This window comes from Pituophis catenifer, unplaced genomic scaffold (genome assembly GCF_029215685.1).
Source record: "Pituophis catenifer annectens isolate HBS135680 unplaced genomic scaffold, rPitCat1.0.hap2 SCAF_1, whole genome shotgun sequence".
In the NCBI taxonomy this organism is placed as follows: Eukaryota; Metazoa; Chordata; class Lepidosauria; order Squamata; family Colubridae; genus Pituophis; species Pituophis catenifer.
Genome location: NW_027256881.1, coordinates 158187839 through 158211961, shown reverse-complemented (window position 1 = coordinate 158211961; position 24123 = coordinate 158187839). Strand labels below are relative to the sequence as shown.

At 42.1% G+C, this 24123-nt stretch overlaps 1 protein-coding gene across 3 annotated transcripts in view; it reads right to left on the bottom strand.

Moving 5' to 3' along the window:
- Positions 1-24123, bottom strand: part of TFAP2B (transcription factor AP-2 beta) — a 51653-nt gene that overhangs the window by 22089 nt on the left and 5441 nt on the right. For 2 of the 3 annotated variants that reach the window (XM_070956608.1, XM_070956609.1), the window contains exons 3-5: positions 18583-18649; positions 10074-10097; positions 1898-2111 (exon numbers count right to left, since the gene is read on the bottom strand). In XM_070956608.1, coding sequence (XP_070812709.1) covers positions 1898-2111; positions 10074-10097; positions 18583-18649 — 305 coding nt within the window. Of the gene's footprint in view, positions 1-1897; positions 2118-10073; positions 10098-18582; positions 18650-24123 lie in introns of all 3 variants that reach the window. The other variant, XM_070956607.1, reaches the window with a different exon arrangement.

Sequence of the window (24123 nt, the reverse complement as noted above, 5' to 3'; positions counted from 1 at the left end):
GTAGGTGTTTGTTATTTTTAGAAGTTTTGTTATATGATGGTTTTTTGTTTTTTTTTTTAATATTCTAAGCCACCCGGAGTCACCTATGTTTGGGTTGGGCAGCAATATGTGTTTGTTTAATAAAAAATAAAATTTCCAGGATAAAAATTTAAAAAATAAATCTTTTTCTACTCTTTTCAGGCCACCCATGCTAATAACCCTATGATAGATAATTCCATACTTCATCTACATAGGCCTTGTGAAAAGCGACTCCATTTTATTTCTGCTGCATATTCTATCATTCTACTATATTGATGATCCCAAGTTCTGGCATTCTGAGAAAGATAAAAGAATTCCTCTCTATCAATTTCTTCCCTATCATGTGTAATTTTATATTTCTGTTTTATCGGCTTTACTCAATTTTTACCTAAGTTGATACTTCACAATAATGCTATTAGGTCCTTCACTTATTCTGGTTCCTTTTTTTCCCTATTTTCTCCAACATTACAATTTCGTTTCTTGAATGATAAGAACTATGCAGTTTTCCAAATATAGTTGTATTGTCAGTGAACTGATACTGGAAATTTCAGAATCCTTCCCAATGAATGCCTAGCTCTGAAATTCAGCTTTTTCACATTAAATTTATATTTTCTTTAAATTGTTCACCACAGAAACAAGACTGTATACTTATTCTGATTTTCTATACTAAAATAATTTTCCTCACTCTCATGTGCATTATTTTACTGTTACTTACAAATGAATAACATTTTATAGTCATTTTTCCAGTTTAAAAATATCCATTCAGAGTTTTTATTAATCCCTTTTTGTTTTAATACCTTCATCGGTTTTGGGTCTTCTGGCTTGGTCACATATCTATAAGTTGTTTTTGAACTAACTGGGAAGTACTAGTCCTAATTCATTGTTTGCTCTTTTCCATTGTGGAACTTCATCCCTATTTTATCCATTCTTTTTGATGTTTAAGACAAATACTGTGTCTATGTTTACTCAAGGGCTTTTCATGAAAGACTTGCATTTTATAAGTCCCTATAATAATATTTTGCCAATAATGCTATCATTAAAATTAAGGGAGTGCAAAAATAATCAGGAACTATGAAGAAGGAACTTCCTTCTTCATAGTTTCCAATCATATTTATAAATTCTCATAGCAATTATGTAAAAGAAATGAATATTATAAATTTATCCTGGGAAGAGGAACAGAATTCTAAATGATTGCTTAAGACATTTCATGCATTTGAAACCTCATCTGCACCTTCATTCTCCACTAGTGCAATATACCGAATTAAATGGTAAATTATAAAATTCATAACCATTGATTATTTAAAACTAATTCAATTGTAACATTCAGTTAAAACTTCCAGACAATTTGCAGCATAGCTTATAACAATATTCAGAAATGCAAACAGGAACAACCCTAAAGTGAGGAACAATGTAATGAAGCACATCCACCTCCTTCTAAGGCAGATAAACATCCAGTTGACCTAAGAGACTCCATTCACAACTCAGCCACCCTGGGTGAGGAGTAAAGGTGGGACATTAGTGAAAAAGCTTTTTTGCCATTTGTTACCTATATCTGCTTAACATCTAGGCAGCTCCATCTTGGAATACTCTTAAAGCTGCAAGATACTTTAAAAGATAAACTCCAGGATATTGATATTGATCTGAACTCTAACATACAGAAATAGCTAGTTTGATTATTTAAAGAAAGTGGCCAGTCTTACAGAATTAATGAACCATGTAATGTGATTGGCATAATATAATGGGTGCCAGTGGCAATGACCTCTAGACTGTTATGTATATCTCATATGCATTCACTCTTAACCGCAACAGCTGCTTGTAGTAATCTTAATGCAGTTTTAATCCCATCAGAAAGTACAGATTGGCCTGCCTCATGACTTACCTTCTAAGAACTCCTCCAAGGAGGGAAGCATTTAAGCACTCAGGAGGTGAAAGGCGCCGTTGAACTTCTCCAACAGTGACTTTGTACTTGGACGTCGAACTGAGCAAGGAGAGCCTCCCAGGTACCGAACAAAACACTTCACCTGTGTTTACAGACACACCACCAAGGAAGCCATCTTTGTTCATCATCAGAGAAGTAACAGATTTTGGAGGAACTGGAACTAGGAAGAGAGGAAAGCAGTATGGGCAAGATCAGCTTGTCAAGGCAGCCCACATAGCTCATAATTGCATTCATCCTGAAGAGTTTCCTACTGATTAATAAAAAGGATCTCAAACTATTTTTAGAGAAGTGGCTGTCATTCATTTCATGTTTCATTTATTTATATGTTGCCTCTCATGAAAACATATTCAGGTATCATACAACATTAAAATAAATGCATTACATTATTTAAAGAAATAGTTACAATTAGAAATATATTAAAAAGCAATTACCGGTTAGAATTGTAGAACAAAATCATCATGAAAAGTTAAATGATTAGTGAGCGTAAGCATTTTCCTTACGTGTTTAAAGTAGGGGCCAGCAACCTGTGGCTCTGGAGCCACATGTGGCTCTTTCACCCCTCTGCTGCGGCTCCGTCACTCAAAATATGTGTCACAACCGCCAGCGACACTCACCAGCATACGATTTATTGAGCTTTTCAACCCCCAGTAGGCCAACCATGGATAAATCCAAGAAAAGAAAACTTTCAGAAGAAAACAGAATCTTTAATTCAATTATATATACTAGTTTTGTGGCCGCTCAAGAAATAGTCAGGTATGGGAAGGGTTTGAGGCTCCTGGTGTTTTCTTTTCTGTAGGAAACAGGTCCAAATGGCTCTTTGAGTGTTTAAGGTTGCAGAAGCCTGGTTTAAAGTATACAGATAGTTCTTGACTTATGATCACCATTACTAAGCAAGTCACACCTTATTTTATAACCTTGCTGTAATCATTAAGCAAATCACTCAGCCAGATTCACTTTAATCCAGCTCCCCCTGTTAATTTTACTTGTTGGAAGCTACCCTGGCAAGGTGACAAATGGTGATCAAATGACCCCAGAATGGTGCAACCATTGTAAATAAAGGCCAAAGGCCAGAATTTTACAGTGGAAATATTGTAATGGTTGTAAGTGCAAGAACTGGTTCTAAGTCATTTTTTCAGTGATTTCATAACTTTGAACAGTTGTTAAGCAAGTGGTCACAAGTCAAGGACTACCTGTAATAAAAAAAAAACCTGAAATGCTGATTCAGCTTTTTAATTCTCTCAGCAGAATAGATAACCTCAGAAAACATACATTTGGAAAAGTAAGCCACCCCAAAGTAATTTTCTCTTTATGTATGAGGGACCAAAGCACTTACTTTTATTGAAGACTTTACCCTCTGCTCAGGAAGAACAGTATGTAGGTAAAGTAGATGTGATCATGTTCTGCTAATGTAGTAGTATGTGGGAATGATCTTGGGAGACCAATAAAGAGATAATGTCTAGGGAGCAGCCAAATAAGAGAGAAGATAGCCTGCATAGGGGGCAGAGCATGGCTCTCAGGAGGGGCCATCCCTAAATTATCAGGCTATAAAGTGATGGGGGGAAATTTTACTTTCAGACTTACAAGATACCGTTAATGTAAAGGAGAATTAGCTTATCTGGTCATGTTTCTCATCTAGTCTATCTGATAAAATTAATTCAGTAGCACTTGACAAGGAAAAAAAGAAAACTCTTATGATTTTGCCATGGAGAAATAGAGGAAATCACAGTTCTGATTGGCCCCAGATTTAGAGATTTATTTTTGCATTCTGAATTCCATGCTTGCATATGTGAAATTAGCAGATGTGCACATATAGGCCCATGCCCCACAGACTAAGTTACATACCATAACATTAAAAAGATATGCTATGTTGTATATTTTAGTGGACCCTAACCTCTTGCATGCTTTTCTTATAGCAATCTTTGTAGCTTAACAGTGAAAGTAATGTACACTGTGGCCCTAACATTCCCTTTTGTTAGGCATATTAGAATATATTCCATATATTAGAATATTGCAGAGAAAAGGTGATTCTGATAAAAATGTTTGCACCTTTTCAGCATCATGAATAATACTGTAGGCCAAACTTATTGATACTTTCCTCAGCAAATGGTTAGAAAAAAACTTACCCCATCTTTCAACTTATAACATAACTGCTAGTTTTCAAGTCAGAAATGGCATATTTTTTTCAGTGCCATAACTAACCTTGGTTATATTGTATTTTTAATTATACTTTTAAATCAGGGGTGAAATTCAATTTTTTTTCCCTACCGGTTCTGTGGGTGTGGCTTGGTGGGAATGGCAGGGGAAAGATATTGCAAAATCTCCATTCCCACCCCACTCTGGGGCCAGCCAGCCGGTTCTCCGAACTACTCAAAATTTCTGCTACCGGTTCTCCTGAACCTCTTAGAACCTGTTGGATTTCACCCCTGATTTAAATATATATCTTTATCAAACATGTATCTATTTATATTACATCTGGGTAATGTTTTTACAACATTACAAGTAATAAATAGAAAAACCATAACCATTTAGTTCACGACAAGTAGCCCTCAGCTTACAAACACAGTTTGGATTGCAACTTCTGTCACTAAACAATGCAGACATTAAGTGAGTCATGCCCAATTTTATAACCTTTTTGCTGCAGAGGTTAAGTAAATCATATGGTCATTTAGCAAATTCAACTTCCCTCATTGACTTTGCTTGTCGGAAGTCCCCTGGGAAGGTAGGAAATAGCAATCATGTCATAGGATGCTGCAACCTTCATAAATACATGACGACCCAAATTTTGATCATATGACTGCAGGTATACTGAGAGACTGTTAAGTGCAAGGACCATTTTCCAGCTCCATTGTAATTTCTAACAGTCATTAAATGAATGGTCATAAATTGAGGGAGTACCTGTATTTTGCTTTAGAATATAATGTTCAGAACAATTGAAAAAAAAAAGTATGATACTAAGAAAGTATAAAACTCAAGCTATAATCAGTACAGTATAGTAGCTGAAGTGTTGCTCTTAGACCAGGGGAGTCATTTTGAGTTCACAAATAACCATAATGCACCCTGGGCAATTTCATTCTTTTTCAAATCAACCCTCCTCAGAAGAGGCTGCTTTTCTAGGAAAAAAATTAGGGGAAAACTTATTGTGCCTTGAGCTACCAGAGAAAAGTAAGGATGTGAATAAATAATAATAATAACTACAATCCTATCTAAATAGGGATCTCTGCTGATGATATAGGTTGTAAAGGTTAATGTATACTGATAAAAAACACAATTTTGTTGTAAGCTGTTTATTATTCCACTAACAAGAAAAGAAAAATAACCCAAAGAGCTTGTAATTTAAATTTGAGAAAGAGAATGACCCAGCTAGATCATTTTTCATTGAATACTGACTTAATATGCCTTAAAATATTTTTTTTTTAAATTTAACAAGCCAAAAAAGCCAATATATCTCCTTTGAAAACATTCTTTCTTATGTGTATATTTAACTGGGAAGGGGAACAAAGAGAATAAATTTAATTATACAAAATGAATAAAAAATTTTTGTGGCATATATGAAATTGTAAAATATACTATTCATACTCCTTAAGATCATCTGGTTTTGTCAACATGTTTCTTGCAGGAACAATGGATGCTAAGACAATTACATTAAAACAAATTTATTTCTTCAAAGATGATTTAGATATAAAGTTCTCTGTAGCCCTCTCTTTCCTCTTCAAAAAAGAACCCCACCAAAAACAAATTTAAGCAATTTATTTCTGACAGGAATTTTATTTACAATTGAATCTAAAAAAAGCCCGTCATATTTGGGAGATTTGTGTATAATTTAACAGCAAGTATGCTGATCAACCAACAAATCACTTTAATTTACATAAAAGCTCCCTGAATATCTCCACTCTCCTTATTTCTTTTTCTGCAGTCATTGATAATGAAGTATTCAGGTTCCTGGTATATTGGTGTATCTTTGGTAGAGTCCCAATCTATATAGAGCGAAGAAAAAAGCGCTTACAACAGGATTTCCAAATCTACTCCAACATCTTCATAGTAAAGAGTAGTACAGCATGGGCCTTCTTGTAAGGTGAGAAGGAAGTCCCGCTTATTTAATGGGGACTATTGACTCTTAAGTATGTGTTTAATAAACAAAATAATGAAAGTACTGTAAGATGAGTAGTCAAATATCTGGATACAAGAATCATCACCTCCTGGGTATTCATACCAGAAGACAAAGTAACTTAAACACTATCATGTGCAAGTAGGGTGGAATAGCAGTACTTAGAACCTCTAAGCAGAGGTTGTTAATACCATGATAGACACCCTCAATATAGCCTGTGACAATTGCAGAAATCCCAGTTCTGAGAGAAATGTCCTAAATCTGAGTTCAGTGTAAGCAAATGACCAAACGGGCTTTCTTCATAGAAAACTGGCTATGTGTCTGATGTTGGTTTTTTCATTGCTGTTGATTGTGATTTCATACTTAAGCAGATGAACTTTGAGTCTACTAGGGTGAAACTTCGAAACTTCAGCCAATCCATTCTCTATTCTAAACTATTTCGAGGCCAACCTCTCTGATCTTCACCAAGCATTCACTTTCAAATCAAGTTCTAGGATGAAGGCATCAATAGCTAGACAGGTAAGCTTTATCTAGTTTCACCAACATATGGCAGGGTTTTGGGAAGGACAAGGGAGCTCTCAAAATGATTCTTGCAATCCCTCCTCCAGTCTCTGCTCCTGTCAACTGGGCTATTTTTATCCATCATCCTCAATACCATATTCTTCAATATACCAGGTAACAGGCATAGAAAGAAGTGTGAAATGAATAGGAGTTTCCTCAATGCCCCTGCTAAATTCAGTCCTTTCTTTGCATCTGTTACCTGCCAGTCAGGCTATTTCAGGACACGGGTGCAGCACTAAACCTATGTTCAGAAATAGCCCAACTGTGGGGGGGAGGGGGGGAAATTGGGGTGAAAATGTCTTTGTAAAACTTTCAATAAAAAAAAAAAGAAAGAAATAGCCCAACTGCCAGATAACTCCTTGGTAAGGAAGGAGAAGCAAGACAGAAAGAAGAAGGATCACTGAAGGTACAATCCATAGCATGAAAACTCAGTTTTCAACTAATGTTGGAAAGCAAAGGTGGTAGTGGCAATGAGTGACCAAGGACTCCAATTCTGATCTTGTGCCCAAATGCATCCTGATGGAGCCAAGGAATGGCTAAAAAGATTTCTGGAATTAGGCAACAGATTGACTACATATAGTTGGAATACAATGTGTAAAATGGCCCCCACATATCAAGGACGGAAGTAACCACAGTGTGTTACAGAAAGAGGGATAGGAACCAAGATCAGATCAGGGAAGACTAAATGGTTAATTAACAGGTCATGGTAATAGGTATAGCACACTTCCATGAATCTTTGGAGATAATTTTTAAAAAAATAATAAAAAGTGTAGATTTATGAAACTTTTTTGGCAGAGGCAGCAGAAAACTTGTACTTGGGATGGCAGAAATGGCAACATGCACTTGGCAGAAATTGGCTTTCTTTCACAGCTTAAATTGACCACCTGAACATCATGGAGCTCGCACCCTTTCTGAACAGCACTATTGGTAGCCTGTGCCTGACCTGTCAAAGTGGTTGCTAAAATATGGCTTTTGCTGTGGTTTTAATCCCTAGCCAGTGTATTCTGAATTGTGGCAGCCTTGGCCAAAGTTCTTGGAAACTGTGAAAGGTCATATCTGATTAAATATTCAGAACACCAGCAGGCTAGATGGAACATTTTTCTAAAAAAAAAATAAAAAATCTGAAGAACAAAATGGCAAACTACTTCTGTATTGATGTGAAGAAAACCTGCATAGTTGTATCTATGTAGGTAGCTGAAGCCGAGTTCAGTCTGAGGCCATCTTTACCTTCATTCTCCATACTAGCTAGGCGAGCTTAATAGCAAAGGATTTCCCCATCGCAAGATTATTTAATCATTGTTGAAATAGGCACTGAAATCATTATGAAATCATAATAGGCATTGATCATTGAAATCATAATGAAACCGCTCCTTCTGGATTTGCTAATTGCCCTTACCAGCTACAATTGTGGGAGAGGACAGCTCAAAGAGGCCTTGCCTATTTCTAATGAAAAAGCCCCATTGCCTTCAACAAGATTTACAAGAGAATCAGGAGAAAGTCTTAGCTACTCACACTTCTATTATAGGATCGCTATTTACAACAAAATACACTCCTGCAGCCTGATTCTGTCCAGACTGACTCATAATTGTGCTATGTGGGTTTTCCTATCAAAGAAGCACAAGCTTATCTGCAGCCACATAAAGGGAATCAGTCTAGTTAAATCAATAATCCCATCCTGTTTAAACTACAGGCCAAAATTAAAATATAGCAAGACTAACAGCTATCAGCCCATTTTCTCTTTCCCCCATCTAGCCAGATGCCTGTTACTGGTAGGGCAGCAAACAAAAAAAGTTAACTTCTATTTGTTTTTACATCAGTCTTCTCCAGTGTGATGCTCTGCATCTGATCTCAAATCATCATGAAATTTTGAGAGTTACAGTATATGATGCTCCAACAAATCTGGTGCGAGCTCCAGAAGTTGGAGTTCCAAGCTGTTTCAAAGCAAATAACTGGTTCACATTTTTAAAATGTGGGTAGTGTAAGATAGGATAGGTATCCTTAGCGCCCCCCCCCCCAACCATTCTACTGAAGGACTGCAAACTCCTGGCTGAATCAGGAGTTATCTGAATCAGAGGTTATGATCCAAACCAGTTAATGGCTTTGGGTTGAGAGGACAAGGGGAATTTCAGTACTGCAGATACTGCTTATTGGCTTTGAATATTTACAGGCTGCATTTAACTTTTGTCAAATATATATCTTTTCTGAATAGTTTCCACAGAGACAGATGAGACTGCCTGCCTGCTTCCTGCTTTATGCACCTTGGGAGAAAGGAAAACCCAAAAACCGTCAATTCTTTTGTAAACAGCTTGATGACTTGTGCAAATATACCAAGAGTTCCTCCAAGTCTCTGCCTCATATCCACTGCTACTTCATAGCACCAGGGATACAAGCTCTAATCTGTATTCCATCTTTTGTACATTACTTAACACTTCTTAAAAGAAAAAATAAATGCAAGTTTCCCATGGAAGAAACAAGGGAGGGATCAAATTCTATAGATCTGTATAATTATTTTAATATTAAAGCTGTTGCCAGAGGTAATGCAATTTGGTGATTTCAGTTACTCAAGATACACACATTAGGTGTATACATCAGAGCAAGGGGGTGTGTATAATAGGATAAAGCTATAAAACAAGGCTCATTTGGTAATTGATGCTTCATTTTAATTTACATGTCTCTCTTGCCGTTTTTTTTAAGATCAAGGGACATTTATTTTGTTACTTATTTCAATATGCAGTAAAGATTCCAGACATCTAGATTTAGCTGAAGCTACAGACCCAATTTAAAAACCTAGAATTACACTCCAGAACACATGAGATTAAAATTCCACTCAAAAAACCATGATTTATTAAGCTTTGTTCTTTGCATTATACCAAAAAGGCAACAGCATTCAGAAGTGTTCAGCTTCAAAACTGTAGAATTTCTCAATGCTTTCTCCAACAACCCTTGAAAAGGCACAGCAGAGGCTTTTGTGTGTGGAAGAAATCGTTACAAATATTTAAAAGGAAAGGTTCCCCTCTAGTCGTTCCCGACTCATCTCCGTTTCAAAGTCGAAGAGCCAGCGTTGTCCGAAGACGTCTCCGTGGTCATGTGGCCGGCATGACGACACGCCACGGAACGCTGTTACCTTCTTCCCACCAAAGGTGGTCCGTATTTTTCTACTTGCTTTCGAACTGCTAGGTTGGCAGAGGCTGGGACAAGTAGGATTCGAACCGCTGAACTACCGACCTGTCGGTCAACAAGCTCAGCGTCTTAACCACTAAGCCACCACGTTCCTTACATTTACACCCTGATAATTAGGCCTTTGTACAGGATGCAACCTCAGCTCTTTCTCTCCCCCTTCCCCCCACAAATACTACAAATAATTCATGCTGGAGGGGAGGGCGGGCGGATCCCATAACTTCATTTGTACTGCTCATCAATCCTCACCGCCTCCGCTTTCAAGATTCAAACTTTCGTTCCCTTTGGAAATGCTCGCTTTGCTGCTGCTTCTCCTCTCCGTTCCCTTTTCTAAATGGCAAATTTGTGAAGAAAATGGCTACTTTTCATTTCTTCATCCGATAGGGACCGTCCCCGTTCTTGTTCCGCTGCCTTTCCCCCCCCCCCAAGCCCCCCATTTCTCTGAGCTTCTCCATAAGAGTGAGAAAGTAAGTTAACCACAGTCGCCGCTTGGTTTGTTAGTAATTACGGAGAGTGTTGTTCCCGAAAACGGGAGCTGGTCGTCGAGCGAGGCCGGCTTTACAACGACAGCAGCGGGATACAGCAAGGAAATGGAGCATGAAGCACAACCCAGCGTGACACTTTTCGCTCCTTGACATGTTTACCATTTCCCGCGCATATATTACAGCTAGGTTGGAAGGCGGCGGCGGCGAAAAGGCAAAAACGCCTCTCTCTTGGTGGGGCTCCCCCGATGGCAGAGCAGAAACCCAGGAAGCCTCAGAGGATCGCTGTGTGTCTCTGGCGCGGAGGGGGTGGTGGTGGTGGTGCGGGAGGGGCGTTGGCTTTGCTCTTTGACTCGTACATTAAACGTTTAATCTATCCAAGTAAATACCCTTCACGGGTGCAATAGTGAAATAGCTCCCTACACGGGTTTGTTCCCGCCCCTCCCCGCAAGAATGGAATCCGGCAGAGATTGTATATATAGGGCTGGCGCTGGGGCATGTAGATTCATTATTCTCTCCCCCCCCCCAAGAAAATATATTTTGAAACACTCGTTGAAGCAGCACCCCCTCCCTCATATGAATCTTACTCATACGTAGGCAAGATTAAGGTTCCGTCGATTTCATTGCCTCCCATTTATTTATTTATTAAATTTCTATGCCGCCCACCTCACAAAGACAGTGATTTTGGGCGGCTTACAATATAATAAAAAGTTTTAAAGTGCTTTTTAAAAAATAAAAATGAAAAGATTGAAAGTTAAGAAGCAAGATTTCGGATATTTGATTAGTCTTACCCTTTCAGGCCACTAACACACCCCCACCCCCACACTTCCACCCCGCCCCAGTAGTTTAGAGCGCCTTCATAGCATCCCCAGCTGTCTTTGACGTGACATATCTGTCCTCTCAGCAGACAGAACAATGTGGGGAAGGGTAGAAGATGCTCTAAGTTCTCAACACATCTCTACTACCGTTTTTAAAAAGCTGCTTCCTCTCACCCTCCCCTTCAGCCACAAACACTGCAAGGAACATCTAAGTTTATCTATAATTCTAGATTTTGAAGAATTCAATTTGGTTAATAAACCTGGTGGAAGTGGTAGGGCAGTAATAGGCAGAAATGTGCATGGTTTAATTCGATGTCTTGGGCTTGCAAACTCCAGATTTACTCGAGTCCGTCCTCTGTCACAAAAGGAGCCTTCTTCGCTCATCCCTTGGCACTTCTGACTAGCTGGAAGAAACTCAGCTCAGCCACTTTCGGCAAGCAACCAAACCAGGGCGAATTTCCGAGTGGTGGATGGGCGATCCTAAATCGCACATGGATCCACGACCTGGAATGTGCGTGAAAAACCACAGCAGCAATCCTATACCAGCTCCTTTCAGAGTAAATCCCATTTAAAGGATTTAGACTGCAATTTATTTTTTTGAGGACATAAGTATCTCAAACTGGCATGTTAGAACTGTGTCTGCTCCTTTTCGCGTGGAGTGGATGGAAGATCAAATGCTCGAGTTTTCAGATTCACCTGCAGTACGAAAAAGGCAGACTTAACTAAACTCCCGCCTCAACAGCTTTAGGCTTAAACCGTTCTGATCACGATGGTTATTAGTAAGGCCGATTATATCTGGGCTACAGAATACCGGAACTCTACGTGAAACTAAAGAAAACGCGAACTCTAGGCTGCCCACTAGCGATCATTCAGATTTTGACAACACAGATAATGTAGCTCTAGAGTTAACTATTCCTTATTAACCCGGAAGGTGCCAAACTTCGTATTGGCAGCAGGCGGCAATTACGCCCTCGGCTGTTAATGCCATCCTAGGACTATGCTTCTCATTCGCTTGTGCCGAGGTCATTACCGAGTCCCATATTCCAACGCTAATTTCAGGAGCTTTCTTTAAAACCCCGGGGGAGTGAAGAATGGTAAGCCTGCCCATCCCGTATCCTCTTAAAACACTCAGTTTAACAGATTAACAGAATTGGAAGGGACCTTGTAGGTCATCTAGTCCCACCCCCCGGCCAGGCAGGAGACTCTACACCATTTCTGACAAATGGCAGTCCAGTCTCTTCTTGAAAGCCTCCAGTGATGAAGCTCTCACAACTTCTGAAGGCAACTTCTGTTCCGTTGGTTGATTGCTCTCACTGTCAGAAAATGTCTCATTTCCAGGTTGAATCTCTCCTTGATCAATTTCCATACATTATTCGTTGTCTGGCCTTCGGGTGCTTTGGAAAATAGCTTGATCCCCTCCTCTCTGTGGCAGCCCCTCAAATATTGGAAGACTGCTATCATGTCGTCCCTAATTCTTCTTTTCACTGGACTAGCCAGGCCCGGTTCCTGCAACCGTTCATCGTATGTTTTAGTCTCCAGGCCTTTGATCATCAAGAAGGTGGCCATCACGTGACTGACATCCCACCATTGTTTACAGTCCCGGATGGAGGCCAAGAGGGATGGGGCTTTGACCCAGCTACGGCTGCCATCTTCCTTTTTTTAAAAACCTCTCCCACAGGTCCCTGTGTGCAGATGTTCCTCTTTGTGCCACCCTCACTGCCTCTGGTTGGTGCAGCCTCTCCATCATTGCCACCCCACACTGTGACCTTCACAGGAAAGGAGACCTACCCCAGGTTGTGTGTTGTCAGAATGGGCGAACAATCCTCACCCTCCCTTTGCCCGGCCTCTTCAGGCCTGCATCCCCCCACTCCCCTCAGTTTCCCCAGGCGGGTTGATTTGCCCGCGGCCTCGGGATGAGTAGCTGGGATTCTTTTAAAGCTTTGCTGCCTCCCCCACCCCCCACCCCCACGTCAGTCATCCACATAACATTATTTCCCCCTAAAGCCAGTTCCAGCGATAACTCCACTTGGCCGGGAATAATTGCACCCTTGCCGCATCCAGAACGATCAAACCATCCAGCCTATTGTTATGGCTTACGAGAGTAACGACGATATACCACTAGCGTCAAAGTCCTGCACTGCCTGAAGGAACCCATTTGGGCCAGGGCAAATATTCAGGGTCACCCTCCATCCTTGAACCTCTTCCTCGCCCACAGACCAGGTGTAGGGGCATCACCAAAGCGAACCTCTCAAAATCCTATTGCACCTTGTAAGGCCGTATGGGGTTGCACTGCAGTCTAAGTATCTCGCCCCAGTCCAAGACTGGAAGGGCTGCCCCACCTACTCCGTTCCGTGAAGGGAGATCCCGATCTACAGTTCCATATAATCAATGTAGAACCTGAGCTGGGAAGTGGGGGAGGGGAGGGGGTGGATAAATTATCCCAGGATAGAAGCAGCACATGACCTGGCAGAGATAATTGCTAGAAAAAAAGCTTGAGTGGAGAGCCAATTCTCCCGCTTAACTCAGATTAGTTCTTCCTTAAACACATACAATTAGTTTAAGGGAATTAGTTACTTATTAACGACTCATGAGGGTGCAGGGCTGGAAAACATGCTTACTCAGAAGTAAGCACCATTGGAAAGTATGTGAAGCCAAGTCACGTAAAGGCTGGCAGGAATCTCTTTTTTTCCCCACTCTGAATGGGTGAAGCTACTAAATACCCCTTTTTCTCTCTCGGAGAGAACCTCTGCAAACTTCGTTCCACAAGCCATGCAAATTAAAATATCTGCGATCGGGGTCTGGCATCACACCGAGCCGGGGCTTCCTTAGCTTACCGACTAAAGCAAGGTTGCCTGAGTTCACACAATATCTAAACCACCAACTATGATTTTTTTTTTTACAGGCCACCAAGACGGGATTTGCATAAGCTATTAAACCCAATAGGAAACACACACACTTCCCTCTTCAGGCAGGGGGGAAGCCGCCCTAGAACCGCACCCCCCGTCGCGGTCAGCTTTGGCTCAGGGGTTTGGGTGCCTCTCTTTCTGGGGACAGCCATTAGCCCCTCGCCGAGCCGTCCGCCTTAATACGGTAGCGACGAGAATTCCGAATGATTCTTTAATGTCTCGTTGGATTTCTAGCCTGCTAATGTAGCGCGTCCCTCTCATTATTACTTTATTGATTGCTCATTGACCAGCCCCCTCCAAATCGTATTAACCCCCCTTCGCCACTTTAGATTAAGAGAAGGGTGGGTGTCTTCCTCCCCCAAGACAGAGCCAGCCGCTCTTCTCCTCCAGTCCGGTGGCCTGGGATCAGCTCAGGTGCTCTGCGGGAGCTTTCCTGGCGGGGCCGCCCCGAGCCGAGGAGTCACGCTCGCCGCCTGGTGCCTTAATAGCTCAAAGGGGGCTAATACAGAAAATGAGCCTTAAACGAGCTCTGGAGATCTCCAAATGAAAGCGCCGTTTATCACGCTGGCTACCTCCCCTCCATTCGTTTGCTCTCTCTACTGGGAACAACTCATTTCCCCTTAACTAAATTACTTCAGAAATGTCAAGGAAGCCCGTATCGCAAACATCACCAGACCGGGAGGGGGCGTGAGATGGTGGTGGTGAAGAGAGGGCTGCACAGCCACGTCATATTGCATCTCAACCCGGCAGCGATGCAAAAAATAGAGTCAACGAACCCAGCTTTTTTTTTCCAGAGAGAGAGAGAGGGGGGGGGGGGAGGGAGGGAGGGAGAGAGAGAGAGAAAGAGAGAGAGAGAGAGAGAGAGAGAGAAGCCCTAAGAGGACTCCGCAAGACCAAGTCTTAAAACACGGAAAAATCAGTGTCATTTAGCATGGATTTATTAGGAAAGAGTCCCTATAGCTTAATCGTCTGCTATAAAGTCTGAGGAGGGCGTGGCAGGAATAAACTTCTAGACAGCTGAATTTTGGATGGCACGGAAAAAGGCAATTTTTATTTTGAAGCAGAATGCAGAAAATTAGTATTTCGATCCGGATCGCCTGTTCTTCATGCGTAAGGCCCTCTCTCAAGTGTCCTGCCGTACTTGGTGGCTGGGTTCACGCAATCTGATAAGCCGTGGTTTACAAACCGCATTGGCTAAACTAAAACCCAACGATTAAACGTTTGGGAACCAAATTTACCATGTTGTTCATTGTGACTTAGCAAATTGTGCAAAGCATGCAAAATAATTATTATTGCTGGCGATGGTAGAGATATTAGATTGTGACTGGGGAGACATCAGCCATTTAACTGATTTTGGGCCAGTCACATTTTCTCAGCTGTCTACCTCGCAGGGCTGTTGTGTCAGGCAAAATAGATCTTGTACTGGGCTCAGATATAAGAGCACGCTAAATGAAAACAGTACAGTACTAAACACCACCACTGAGGTTTGTTAACCATGATTAATAGATCACTTTGTGCCAAGACAGCCACGAGTGAGCTGTCCCTCTTGAAATGGAGCTGTGCTTGAGAGATTTGGGTGTGTGGTGGCTGGTAGAATGTAACATATGAACTATTGTTGCTCCGATTACAGGACAAGTTGCTATCTTAAACTTCTATTTGAATTTTAACCCGGTTAGCTGTATATTTTTTAATCTGGGAGACAAGGGAAGAAGTGGATAACTGAAGGAGGAAAGGAAGTGGGGGGCTGTTAAAATGTAGAAAAAGCGATCTGGGAGAGAAAGGAGGGCCACACATTCCGAGACCAAAGAAGCAATAAAAAATGGCAGATATAGCCATTGCTTTTAGAGCAGGGGTCTCCAACCTTGGCAACTTTAAGCCCGGCAGACTTCAACTCCCAGAATTCCCCAACCAGCTTCGCTGGGATTCTGGGAGTTGAAGTCCGCCAGGCTTAAAGTTGCCAAGGTTGGAGACCCCTGTTTTAAAGGCCTCAGTGCTCATAAAAACAAGGCTCTAAGGGATGGGTTATTTATATTTCATAATTTATCTCTCTAGCGCATCTTGGTCACAAGAATATTTTTGTGCTAGGAAAACAGGGAGGCTCCACTTCGTTGCAGTAAACGCTCAAAAACAACGAAACAGAAGAACCGTAAACTAGCCAAGGTATTTTAGCCAAATGTGTAGTGCGAACCTGAACATAGTTAATTCATTGGACAAGTTACTGTTCAGTTAACCAAGTTAAAAATCCCACGACCCGAGATTTAGTGGATAATAGAGCCTGGAAGGTGGTTAGCTAGCGTCCGGATGACGGAAGTTCTCAAGCTAGAGAAGGAGTTACCTTCCCAGGAGGTATTGTAAAGAATAGTTAATACATTTCAAGACGAGAATAATAAACTTATTCACCTGGAAATGAAACCCAGAGGCTTTCAGCGAAACAGATGTCCGATAAACACTCTATTCCTAGACTATTTATTCCAAAGTAAGCTCCACCAAGGCCATTTCTTCACTCGTGATATACAGCGTTATCCACCCATCGCGGGGCCGACAGAATAATGAAGGCAGGCTTCTGTGGCCACACCGATAGTTAGGGCGATGCTATAAATCACTTCTAAGAAAATGCCTCAAGGGCCAATTTTCCAATCCTAAACACCCTTAGCGTTCATGGGGGAAGATACTTCGGATTGCGCTTTCTGTTCAAGCAACGGTATCTAGATTGAATTATTGAGTACATGAGCAGAAATCAGTTTCAATTTTTGAAGGCTGTATCAGGGTAGCAAGCAGCAGCTGGGTGACATCACCGCTGGTTCTTCCCCATTCTGCTTCTTGCCCAACTCTCATTTACTTAAGGGTCTGAAAAGAATGGAGCTTCTTGTGTCAAGCGTTCCTGAATTGGTGTATTTATTTTCCAAATTCTGCCTCGCCTTTCCAGAACAACGCCTCTTATTAAGCAGGCGTTCTAAGTAAACTCTCCTGGAAGGTTGGTTTCAAAACTGGCGAGAAAACTAGATCCCAAGTTTAAGCCTGGGGAGGTCAGTGGGATCTTACGACAGGTGGCCCGTAGCAGAGCGAGTTGCCTGCGCCTACGCGGACTTTGGGCAGGATTAAACCCAGTCGGATCCCAAGCTTCTGGAGCCATCCAAGTCAGCCTGCGGAGCCCACGCGTGAGACAAGACCAGGTCCTAATTCCACCCGAGGGTCGGAAGGGCGTGGGGGGTGGGGTGGAGGACTCGAACTGGTCCAAATCCCGAGAGCTGCTTGATTTGTTCTCAAACAAGCATTCTAAGTGAGGAAAAGTCCCATTGGTTCGGATAAGGTGATTCCTATTGCGGGAAAGCACAGAGATAACAAGGAATGAGCTTTCCCCCCTTCTCGGAGGGACCAGCTGAATTTCAAGCGCGCCTTTCCGCTGCTAATTAAAGCTCGCTCCTTCCCTCCTTCAGCAGCTTTGCGCGGGGAGGGGGCGTGTCTCTCCCCGAGCCTGTCAAAGAAATTCAAAACGGGAAGGAGGGGGCATGAAGCAGCTGCAATACGCCCAAAATGAGTTATTGTAATTACATTTAATTAGTTTAATTAGTTAATTATTTTGCTTACAGCTGTACAAGAGATTGCAAACATTTGTTAAGATCACGTTCCCTCTACTAGAGTAGGGCGAAGCCGCACACTTACACTAAATCACGTATTGCCTGTGTAGACAAATGGAGCGCGGGGGGAATCCCCCTCTCCTCGCCTTTTCCTCCTGAACAGAGAGGCTCGGTCCCCTCATTCTGGCCCACAAGTACTGACCGGCTAAAAAAAAATCCAACATATCGCCAAGGAAGACCGACGACCCCCCCCTCCCCGGCCCATCTCCTGCCTGCTTATACAGAAGGGAGTGTACCCTTACTGCACTCCCAAAGGCAGCCTTATGCTCTGGGGGTGGATCAAATCTTTTCTACCTAGATATAGGTACATGCGCACAAGAGAGGTGGAATCCCCACCTTTCAAATAAAAGCTAAACTCCCTCTCTCCTCCCCCCACCCCCCCCACCCCCGTTTCCCAGGAGCTAAGCTTAAACAACAGGGCAGATTTTCATCCACCCTGGGAAATCATCCATCCTCCTTGGAAGCAGATTCTTCTCCTATTCACACAATCCCTAAATATTGCTTGGAAAGAAGCTCCAGCAAAACCAAAAGCACCCAAGTCAAGAATTCGGTCTCTTGCAGGTGATGCTGAGCTAATTCCCACAACGACGATGAGCAAAGAGGGGAAGTTATTTCCTAGAACTAGAGAGAAAGCTTCACACAAGCAGTGTGGGCAAGATTCCAGCCAATTGGCCGCTTCGTTCAGTACCTCTACTTCCTGCTCCTGATTACAGTGCTTCCGAATGGTACCGCTATGTTGCAAGTATTGAATCGAATCCGGACACAAAGGCTTTCCTTTCTGGAACTTGAATAGCTTTCTCTGTATAAAAAGCACACAATCCCATCCTCAACGCTACCTGGAAGAAAGCCTCTCGTAAAGCTTACTTCCAAGTAGGCCTGAAATTACCTGCGTAAAGTGCCCACAAATACTCAACAAACTGCAACAATTGAAAAGTTACCCATACCTTTTTTGATGACCGACTGGTCCAGCAAGTTCATGCCGCTGTTATTAGCATCTTCTACTGCCTAAGGACAGAGCGGGAGAAAGAAGGGAAAAATCACTATTCAAATTTCCCAGCATTTAGCAAAAGAACAAAGAAGCGCATAGAGCTGCACAAAGTCCCACACCATCTCAAATTCATTAATGAACCCTCATTATTTCCACGAAGAACAATTAATTGGGGAAATATACTTTTTCCCCATGTATGAAAATGAAGCTTCCTTTTCTTAGGGGATTTAGGGTGAACAGAAAAGGTGAGGCGTGATCCGTCTAATGATTTAAGAGGCCAAATAACTCATCCGTGGTGCTCAGCCTTTATTCCCCGAGCCTTACAATTTTGGCTCTGGTATATGTGCAGCCCACTGACACCTGCAACTAAACTTTTGACGGGCGACAAGAAATTAGCAGTGGGTAGAAGTTTACTCGGCAAGAAAACTCTTGAATTTATTGCTGTTTATCCACTTCCCTTCTGACCTAGCTTTTATTGGAGTTCCCTGTGCTCAGTAGGGCTTGTCCCAAGAAAATAGGTACAGAGTTTTGCTCTGGGAGAAAATAAACAAGGGACTCTCTGCATTCCTCCTTATAAAGATCAATATAGATTTATTGCACAAAATAAGCCGCTGAGTCTCTGATGGATGTTGGAAATGGATTTAGATCTTGAAATCAACCAAATTACAACAAACTTACATAAAAGTTACCTAACTCCCTCCAGTCCACCAACTTCAAGGATTACTGATTGGAGGAGGGGCACCACCCCAAACACAGTTCAGTATTTAACATGATCGAGCATTTAAGGTTTTTTTTTTCATTTAAAGCAGATAACTGAACAAATAAAATATTATTTCCAGAGTTATTTCAGCATTTTATTGCCACACTCCCTTTTGTGGGACAATTGACTTCAATGGATGAGAAGAGAGGGAGAGAAATTACAATGACATAGAAGGCAGTGCAAAGAAAACGAATTGTGGCAGGTCTCAAATATACATTATGACACTTAGCCACACGGAGTGGGAGTAAAGAGGTGATTTCAGCTTTTATTTATTTCTGTACAGTTGGACTCCAGCCCTTCTGGAGTTTGAGAGGGAACAAAGAATAGATGGGATAGGAGTAGTAACTGACTGGCATAATTATCACTCTCCCTATAAGGGCAACTTTTACTTTTGACGTAGGGGTTTCCTTACTACCTCGTGGCTGCTACCTGTGGACAAGGAAGCAAGAGGCCCTCAACTTTTACAGGGAACTGCCATGTATACAAAAAAGGAATTAGAGCTCCAATGAGGCTTAATTTTAATATTGATTTAGGTAGCCTGAGCTTTGTTATTTACCAAAGGCTAATAAATCTGTATCTGGTATGCTTAGAATGCAAATCAAAGAATGGTAACACTGATTAATCACTAGTCAGTGGGGATGATAGGAGACTCACATTTTTGGACACTGTAGGGGGAGAGCCTTGTTAGTGTAAGGTGGCAAAAAAAATCAAGAGTGACAGCATCTTTTCTGCCCAATACATTTTATTAAAGGTCATTAGCTTTCATGACGTGTAGCTCAAATAAAGCTCATGCCTTTTGATGAAATGCTTTCAAACATTTCTGAAGAGCATCCTTTTGGGGAGGTGTCCTTTCTATATTGGCAGATGCAACCGTTGCACCATACGAAGGTGCAACGGCTTAGGAACCAGTCCTATGGAACGAGGGGGCTTCTGCTGGTAAGCAATGGGGCTGTGCTCTTGACATTCTCCTGAATGATAATTGCAGCTCCTTACATGTAGGCAACTCACAGTGGTCAGAAGCATCTTGAAAGGAGCAGGGGATTCCCCCCCACCCGCCGCAATCAATTAAGCCCCTCCCATTTGTATCAGAAACATTTCCTGCTACAATTGTATGAACCCAGCCAGCCGGAATCTGCCTCGGTTTATCAACAGAGAGTCTTGATTTCAGAAGCAGGTTCCCTGTTTTCTCTGCCATTAAATAAACAAATTAGCTATCGTGGCTCAGTGATAAAGAAGAACAAATAGAAAGGCCATATGGAACTAGCGTATATCATTCCCCATTTTCTAATAGATGGCAAGAACATGATCTGGTCACACTCTTTCTCTTTTGTTTCTCAGCCTAAGTTAAATATTAAGTTCCCTTAAGTTTACATCAATTTAGGTGGTTGTTTTATAAAAGTTATAGGCTGTCTCGCACTGCCCATTATCTCAAAAATGGTTAATATATTTTAGATCAAGGCATTGTGTGAAGCCAACCATGGTAATGAATTCAGTGCATCTTAGAAATTCAGAAAATAGTGTTGAGTAAACCATTGTTCAATTAAATATCTTGAGTAATCACAGTCCTATTTCAGAAGAGGACAGCTGAAATCCAAGGAATTAACTTTGTTTCTCCAAGAGCCTAGGCTCATTCAGTTGCTCCAGAGCTTCAGAGAAAGCTTTGAGCAGGACTCCCAATAATTATGCATGATAGTCAAGGAACAAGATTCAACATAGAACTGGAAACTGAACATATCTATGAAATCAACCCATTCCAGAGTTTTGGGGCTGAGCCACTAAAAGGCCAAATATGGTTTTAGGCACCTTGTGCCCTAAACCATGACTGACATTTCTGACTCTCCATTTGGCTGGCAGCCACCACTCCATGCCAATTCAAGGTTTTCTGCATCACCCAGGTCCAGTCACTTATAATTTGGTCCTAAACACATTGACCTGTAAGCAGGCATGACAGATTGAACAGACCAGAATTCCAAGCATCCTTCCTCCACCTCCAATGACAAAGACTCATCCCGGCACCCCCTCTGGAAGATTCACTGCCTTCAGAGAGGTTGTGATCTTGGGCCACATTTTACTTTGTGGCTTTTCTTGGCAGTGGCACATCGGCATGACAGAAGGAATGTGTCATAAACTTCCTTCCATTTATATAGCTGCTCGTCACATGGGGTTCGCATCCTACACTGACCCCTAAACTCAGCCGGAACACCACATCCCATCCCCAGCACTCAGTCCAGAGTGTGCTGGGTGAACCTCACCAGTAGTTCTTGCATCTGCAGTGCTAGTAAATCTGGGGAAAACCGTGCCTACCGCAACCTCTCCGCTGGGAGGAAGTTAGAAGCTCCCATAAAGTGATGAAAGATAAAGTGTTGCCATGCTCCTTCCCCCTCCTCCCTTTTATAGTTTCAGGGTGAGCTTTAAGAATGTAAAAAGAGTTTCAAGTGGCTCAGCAGTCCGATAGTGGCTCTCCGAAGACCCACAGTTGTCCAAACAAGATCCCACTTTCTTCATTGGTAGGTTTACTTTATGCCGGTAGTGTTTGAGGAAGAGGATGGGTTTTCAACTGCCTGTTCATTTTCTTCCAGGACAGAATTTAATGCGAATCTACTAATTTGGCATTATTATGGGTTCACTATACTAACATCCTTCCATCTTCGCGGAGATGGAAGGCAGATGAGTGGTGCCAACTTCGGACAAGGGTTCCACACGACCTCCGCTCCTTCCCGACTCCCCTCTCCCCCACTCCACAATGTGGTTGAGCTGTTGTAGTTAATGAGAAGAGTCTTGTCTGATTTTCTATCTAATTACGGCCGCCTGCTGGGTTTTTGTACAGGATATTCGCGCAGCATGCTGGCAGTTAATAGTCACAGAGAGAATCGTAAAGATTTAATTAGGACTGGGCGCGGTAACGTGGAAAGAAACATGCGCGTGCACGGATACCCACCCACCTAACACAAACTCCCACACACCCCCTCTCACACTTTTAATTGTTGGGTTCTTTAATTGCAGGACTCACTTCCAGAATTTCTTTGTAGAGGCACTTCAGCTCCCAGAATTCCCTGGGCCTTTCCGGCTAGGGAAGATGGGAGCTGAAGTCCAAGATGAAGTGGGCGGTGGATTGAAGTGGGAAAGATTCGGCTATCTCTTCAACACCTGTTAGGAGAGGCGGCAAGACGAGGAGAAAGGTTGGAGCGGAGGAGAAGAGAGATCACTAATGATCCACCACCAATTGAAAACATTTCTCTCCGGTCGACTTAATAAAATCAGGGTGAAGGGGAGGGACGGAGCGCGAGGAGGGGACATCTCTAGCCCTTCGCTTCTCTTGAACGCTTGCTCGGAAGTGAGCATCTTGCATGGCCAAGGGATTCGTTTTCACATCAATTTGCAAAAGTGGGGTTGCAACCTGATGCAGGCTCCTTGAGTTCCGTGGGAGACACGTGCACGAGAACGCCCCATCAAGGGATTTCCTTCCCTTCTCGAGGCTAAAGAGGAGCGCGGCTGCAAATGAGCATTTTGCTCGAGGCGCCATCCAAATTGGACGGCATCTGAAACAAAATTGACCCACAATTGAGAGAAGCCGAAACGCAGGCTTGGCAAACTTGTAACACCATCTACTTGGAAGGAACAAGGCCCAGGGCTGAAAACTGTGGCGTTGGGGAGTAAGCATCCTTTTCATCTTCTTCCAGGTAATAAAATTTGCAACGGAAGCGATAAGCGAAGCAAAACCAGCGCAGGGCTCACACGGAACTGCGAATGGGGATGTGTACCTGAGAGAACTATCCGATGTTTCTAATAATAATCTCATACATATTTACCTTAATCTCTCTCTCCCACACACACACACACACACACACACACACAGACAGCATTCTGCGTGGGTGTATATCAAACTCGATATCATAGATAAGTTGACCTTCATATTTTAATTAAAGGCCAGCCAAAATTGCAAGCATCTTCCTGGCCTTCGCACGTGTATATGTTGTAACGTTCTATTGATCATGTTCTCCCTTCTAATTTTAATTTACAAAGGAAATTATGAAATACCTAGCTCCCGGTATAATGTTTGTTACCTATAGGTATACATATATTTTAAGAGTCCAAGCCTATATCTATTTAGAAACAAGTCTCACTGAACTTGGAAGTGAAATTTTTATTTGAAAATGACAAGAATTCCACATAATAACCGAAACTGTTAACCATTCGTGAATTCCTGCCCACGGAATTCTGCAACTCTCTGTAAAGAATCCAACTTAGAATGGACAGGTCATAGTGGTATGTCTAGATGCAGCAAATTTAATCCGTTTAACTTATGGCACCTGTCAGTCTCACTTCAGTCAGCGTATTTACAGCAGAATAAATGAATGGTCTCTTCAAACCCATTAATACCAACATACATTTTTTTAAAAAAAATCGTCTAAAACAACTTAAAATCGGATCTCTTAAGGGGATAGGAATGTTTGGACAATCTTGTTCTCCGCTCTTTCAACAGTGTTTTTACCCTTACAGGCCAGTCATTGTTAGAGGAACCCAACTCCCACCAAATTGATGGGAAAGATCCTAGTCTATGATCTCAAACGGGGGGGTTAACATTTCCCGAGATTACATAGTTTTTGAGCCGATCCATGACTTAAATAGCTTCTTGCCACTATTTCTCATAGAGAAATCTAATTTCTTAAAAATCAAAGAGAGAGAGAGAGAGAGAGTTTGAGACTGAGACTGAGACTGTATGACGGGTGG